General features: G+C 47.0%; 1 protein-coding gene across 1 annotated transcript in view; it reads right to left on the reverse strand.

Moving 5' to 3' along the window:
• Positions 1–1,611, reverse strand: part of atxn7l2a (ataxin 7-like 2a) — a 40,770-nt gene extending 39,159 nt beyond the window's left edge. The window contains 2 exon segments of the mRNA XM_078546478.1: positions 1,483–1,590; positions 1,593–1,611. Coding sequence (XP_078402604.1) covers positions 1,483–1,590; positions 1,593–1,611 — 127 coding nt within the window.
• Positions 1,612–6,086: the final 4,475 nt, after the last annotated feature.

Consider the following 6,086-nt stretch of genomic DNA (forward strand, 5'->3'; position numbering starts at 1 on the left):
CAAAATACTGGAAAAACTCAGCAGGTCTGGCAGCATCTATGGAGAGAGAAACAGAGTTAACGTTTCAGGTTGAAGATCTTTCGTCAAGACCGAGCTACCAGTCACTTGTCATTTTAATTTCTATTCCCACTCAGATCTCAGCCTCCGACAGACTCACACTGTTCCAAATGAAGCTCAGTGTAAGTTCTTTCGATGAGGCACTTTACATCCATCCGGACTCAATAATGAGTTCAACAATTTCAGATCATAACCACGCTCCCATTCTTTCAGACGGAAGCTGCTGGAGGTGATCCTGCTGTTTTGACCTTCTTGAGACACATCAGATTACCTTTCGTCAGCCTTACCTTACCTTTTGTCAGAACTGGAAAAAGTTAGAAGATGTAACAAGTTTTTTTAAAACTACAGGGGCGAGGAAGGGGGAGGGAAGTACAAAAGGGAAGGTCTGTGGTAGGGCGGAAGGCAGGAGACATTAAATGAAAAATGGGATGATGGTGCAAGGGAAAAGGGGATGATAATGGGACAAGTAAAGGAACAAAAAGATGGGTCCAGAGGAGGTGTTAATGGCAGAATCATCACCAACAGCTGCTGTCCAAGAAAATGGGAACAGTGGTTATGGTCTGAAATTGTTGACCTCATTATTGAGTCTGGAAGGGTGTAAAATGCCCAGTCAAAAGATGAGGTTCTGTTTCTTGAGCTTATGTCGATGTTCACTGGAATAGTATGGTCAAAGTGGGAATGGGATGGAGAATTCAAAACAACAGGCGACTGGAACTTTGGGTCTAGTTCTGACGAAAGGTCATCATTTGACTGACTGAGTGTTTCCAGCAGTTTTTACTTTCATTTCAGATTTCCAGCATCTGCAGTATTTTGTTTCTGTGCCAAGGTGCCTGGAATAGAGGCCAGAGTGTGATACCCACTGAGCCACACTGACATTAACGACCTGGAACTCACTGCCACGAGGGTGGGTGGAAGCAAACATAATGATTTCAAAAAGACATTGGATGGACACTTGAGGGGAATAAACTTGCAGGGCTACGGGGAAATAGCAGGGAAATGAGACCGATTGGATTGCTCTGCAGAGAGCCAGCTTAGACGCATGGGCCGAATAGCCTCCTTGTGTGCTGGTAATGACTATGACCTGCTAGGCACTAGGACCTAGCGGGATCCCAGGTGCCATTAAAGAATTATTGGGCACTAGGACCCGGCGTGAGCCCAGTTGCCATTAAAATCCAAATGGGCACTAGGACCCAGCGGAAGCCCAGATGTCCCAAAATGAATCCGAGCAGCAGGACCCAGCGGAAGCCCAGCTGCCAAACCGGAGTGGTGGGCGCTAGGACCCGGCGGCCGCCGTCTGTGCGGGAGGAGGCCGGTCGCAGGTTGTCCGTTTAAACCATTTCCAGGCACTAGCAGCCAAACCGTTAAAGGCCCCGCGGCCTCCAGGCAGCCGGGAGAGCGCTTCCCCCGGATACCGCGCACACTCACCGTCCGACAACCGCAGCACCTCGGCCCGCTCGATCCAGTTGCTCCAGGACTGGCCCACGAACGCCTCGGGACTCGGGAGCCTGCGATCCGAGGCCGCCATCATCACACCGCGCGCTCCCGAGCCGCCATCACCGCGCGCGCGTCCGCCCGCCCGGCGCGCTACGTCTCCATTGCGTCACCGTGCGGGGGGTAGGGGGGCGGGGCCCGTGCAGCCTGTAGCTCCTCCTCCCGGCCGCCAGGGGGAGCCCGGAGGCCCGTGCAGCCCTTCCTCCCGGCCGCCAGAGGGAGCACAGAGGTTACACTGCAGGCACCGCAGACCGGCAGCAGGGGGCGCGCCAGCAGCCTGGAACTAGCAAAGCATTAATAATAAATAAAAATAAAAACAGAAAATGCTGGAAAGACTCAGCAGGTCTGGCAGCATCTGTGGAGAGAGAAACAGAGTTAACGTTTCGAGTCCAATATGACTCTTCACAGATACTGTCAGACATGTTGAATTCTTCCAGCACTTCCTGTTTTTATTTCAGATTTCCAACATCTGCAGCATTTTGCTTTTATTGCACACTTTTGCCAGTCTGCAGTCACCACTCTGCATTAATCACAGAATTGTTGCGGTGCAGAAGGAGGGCATTGTGTCTGCACCGGCTCTCCAAATGAGCATTATGATCGAGTGCCATTGCCCTGCCTTTTCCCCGTACCCCTGCACATTGTTTCTATTCAAATAATCATCTAATGTCCTCTTGAATGACTCAGCTGAACCTGCCTCCACCAACCACACTTTCTGCCAGTGCATCTCAGACCCGAACCACTCGTGTGAAAAAGTTTATTCTCACTTCACATCACACTTGCTTCTTTCGCAAATCACTTTAACTCTGTGCCCTCTCAGAATCACAGAGAGCAGGAGAGGCCCTTCGGCACGTGAGAAATACCTGACCTACCTACCTAGTCCCATTTACCAGCACTCGGCCCATAGCCTTGAATGTTATGACGTGCCAAGTGCTCATCCAGGTATTTTTTAAAGGATGTGAGGCAACCCACCACCACCACCCTCCCAGGCAGTGCGTTCCAGACCGCCACCACCCTCTGGGTAAAAAGGTTTTTCTTCACATCCCCCCTAAACCTCCTGTCCCTCATCTTGAACTTATGTCCCCTTGTGACTCACCCTTCAACTAAGGGGAACAGCTGCTCCCTATCCACCCTATCCATGCCCCTCATAATCTTGTACACCTCAATCAGGTCGCCCTTCAGTCTTCTCTGCTCCAATGAAAACAACCCAAGTCTATCCAACCTCTCTTCATAACTTAAATGTTTCATCCCAGGCAACATCCTGGTAAATCTGCTCTGCACCCCCTCCAGTGCAATCACATCTTTCCTAGAATGTGGTGACCAGAACTGTACACAGTACTCCAGCTGTGGCCTCACCAAGGTTCTATACAACTCCAACAAGACCCTCTGTCTCCTACAACTAAGCCAATTTTGAATCCACCTTATCAAATTACCCCGTATCCCATGTGCATTTGCCTTCTTTATAAGTCTCCCATGTGGGACCTTGTCAAAGACTTTCCTGAAATTCATATAAACTACATCAACTACACTACCCTCATCTACACACCTGGTCACCTCCTCAAAAAAATCAATCAAATTTGTTAGGCATGACCTCCCTCTGACAAAGCCATGCTGACTATTCCTGATCAAGTCTTACCTCTCCAAGTGGAGATAGATTCTCTCCTTCAGAATTTTCTCCAATAGTTTCCCTACCACTGACGTGAGACTCACCGGCCTGTAGTTCCCTGGCTTATCTCTACAACCCTTCTTAAATAGCAGAACCACATTAGCTGTTCTCCTGTCCTCTGGCACCTACCCCAGAGAGGAATTAAAAATTTCGGTCAGAGCCCGAGATCTCCTCCCTTACCTCCCTCAGCAGTCTGGGACACAAATCATCCGGACCTGGAGATTTGTCCACTTTTAAGCCTGCCAACACCTCCAATACCTTGTCACTCCCTATATCAATTTGCTTAAGGACCTCGCAGTCCCTCTCCCCGAGTTCCATACCTTCATCCTCATTCTCTTGAGTGAAGACGGACGTGAAGTATTCATTCAACACTCTAGCGATGTCCTCTGGCTCCGCCCATAGATTGCCCCCTTGGTCCCTAATGGGCCCTACTCTTTCCCTGGTTATCCTCTTCCCATTGATATAATTATATATTATTATAGAATATCTTGGGATTTCCCTACTTTTAGCAGCCAGAGCTTTCTCATATCCCCTCTCTGCTCTCCTAACTGCTTTCTTAAGCTCCACCCTGCACTTTCTGTACTCCACTAATGCCTCTGCTGATTTGCTTCCCTTGTACCTGCTAAAAGTCTCTCTTTTCCTTCTCAAGGTAACCTGAATATCTCTGGTCATCCATGGTTCTCTGGGCTTGTTATTCCTTCCTATCACCCTAGAGGGAACATGTGGAGCCTGTACCCTTCCCATTTCCTTTTTGAACACCCTCCCCACTGTTCCTCTGTAGATTTCCCCACAAGTAGCTGTTCCCAGTCTACCTTGGCCAGACCTTGCCTTATTTTATTAAAATCCACTCTCCCCCAATCCAAAACATTTTTTTGTAAATGTTTTGATCCTTTTACGATCAGGAAGTTTGTCCCTATCTGCTCTGTCCAGCCGCCTCATGATTTTGAACATCTCTATCAAATCTCCTCTTAGCCTTCTTCTCTCTAGGGAGAACAGTCCCAACCTCTCCAATCTATCCTCATAACTGAAGTTTCTCATCCCTGGAACCATTTTTGTACAACTCTTCTTCACTCTCTCCAATGCATTCACATCTTTCCTATAGTGTTGCACCCAGAACTGTACACAATACTCCAGCTGAGGTCTAACTAGCATCTTATATAAGCTTAGCATAACCTCCTTGCTCTTGTACTCTATGCCCCTACTAGTAAAGCCCAAAATACTGTATACTTTATTAACTGCTCTCTCCACCTGTCCTTCCACCTTCAATGATCAATGCACATATACATCCAGGTCCTTCTGGTCCTGCATCCCCTTAAGAATTTACCCCTTATTTTATATTGTCTCTCCATGTTGTTCCTACCAAAATGCATCACCTCACACTTCTCGGCATTGAACTTCATCTGCCACCTATCTGCCCTCTCCTCCAACTTGTCTATGTCCTTTTGAAGTTCTATACTATCCTCCTCACAGTTTACAATACTTCCAAGTTTCATATCATCCGCAAACTTTGAAATTGTCCCCTGCACACCAAGATCTAGATCATTAATATATATCAAGAAAAGCAAGAGTCCCAATACCCACCCTGGGGAATTCCACTACAAACCTTCCACCAGCCTGAAAAATATCCATTGACCATTACCCTCTGTTTCCTATTACTCAGCCAATTTTGTATCTACGTTGCTACTGTCCCTTTATCCCATAAGCTAATACTTTTCTCACAAGTCTGTTGTGTGGCACTGTATTGAATGCCTTTTGAAAGTCCAGGTACACCACATCAACAGCATTACCCTCATCAACCCTCCCAATTACCTCTTCAAAATACTCCAGGAAGTTAGTGAAACACGATTTCCCCTTTAGAAATCAGTTCTGGCTGCAACTAACATACTGTACTGCATTAACTAGTCTGCAAGCAGCACACTGCATTAAAGACTTCGCAATAATCATTTGTATTAAGTCGTCTCCATGTGGAAAATTGCTCAGATCCAGGTATGTCCTGTCCACAAAAAGGTCAAATCCAATCCTGCTAATTACCACCTCACCAACAAAATGTTATTTATATTGTCCCTTTTATCAAGAAACCTTCCCGAGGCACTTCATAGGAGTGTTTGTCGGACAAAATGATACCGAGTCACATGAGGAGATCCTACAGCAGGTGACTAAAAGCTTGGTCATAGAGGTAGATTTTAAGGAATTTCCTAGAGGAGGCCAGACAGAAAAGGCTTAGGGAGGGAATTCCAGAGTTTAGGCCCTGGGCAGCTAAAGGCAGGGCTGCCAATGGTGGAGCGATTAAAATAGGGGATGCACAGAAGTCTAGAATTGGAAGACCAGAGAGATCTGAGAGGGTTGTGGGGTTGGAGGAGATTACAGAGATAGATAGGGAGGGGTGAGGCTATGGAGGAAACATAACAATGAGAATTTTAAAATTAAGGCATTGCTTGACCGAGAGCCAATGTGTTGGGATGGTGTCGGTTACAGAACGGTGCCTGTTAGGGAAGTCTTTGTAGCCTACTGTACGTTAACAGCAAGTCTTTATTAACGACTTGTAACTATATACATATATACAGTAAAGGGTACAGGTATGGGCCTATCTCCATGTCTAAGTCTTAACATGTCTCTGGCCAACACCACACTGACCCTAGCTCTGGGTCATGTGCCTTCTTACATCACTATACTGTACTCAGTCTCACATTAACCCTGTGTATACCAAACCCAATGTAGGTCAATGAATACAGGGGTTGATGGGTGAACAGGAATTGATACAAGTTAGGACACGGGTAGCAGAATTTTAGAGGAAGGTGAAAGATGGGGACTAATGAGATGCATGCTGGAATAATTGAGTCTTTAGATAAAAAGGGCATGGATCAGGGTTTCAACA

Source organism: Cetorhinus maximus, chromosome 8 (genome assembly GCF_964194155.1).
Source record: "Cetorhinus maximus chromosome 8, sCetMax3.hap1.1, whole genome shotgun sequence".
Taxonomy (NCBI): domain Eukaryota; kingdom Metazoa; phylum Chordata; class Chondrichthyes; order Lamniformes; family Cetorhinidae; genus Cetorhinus; species Cetorhinus maximus.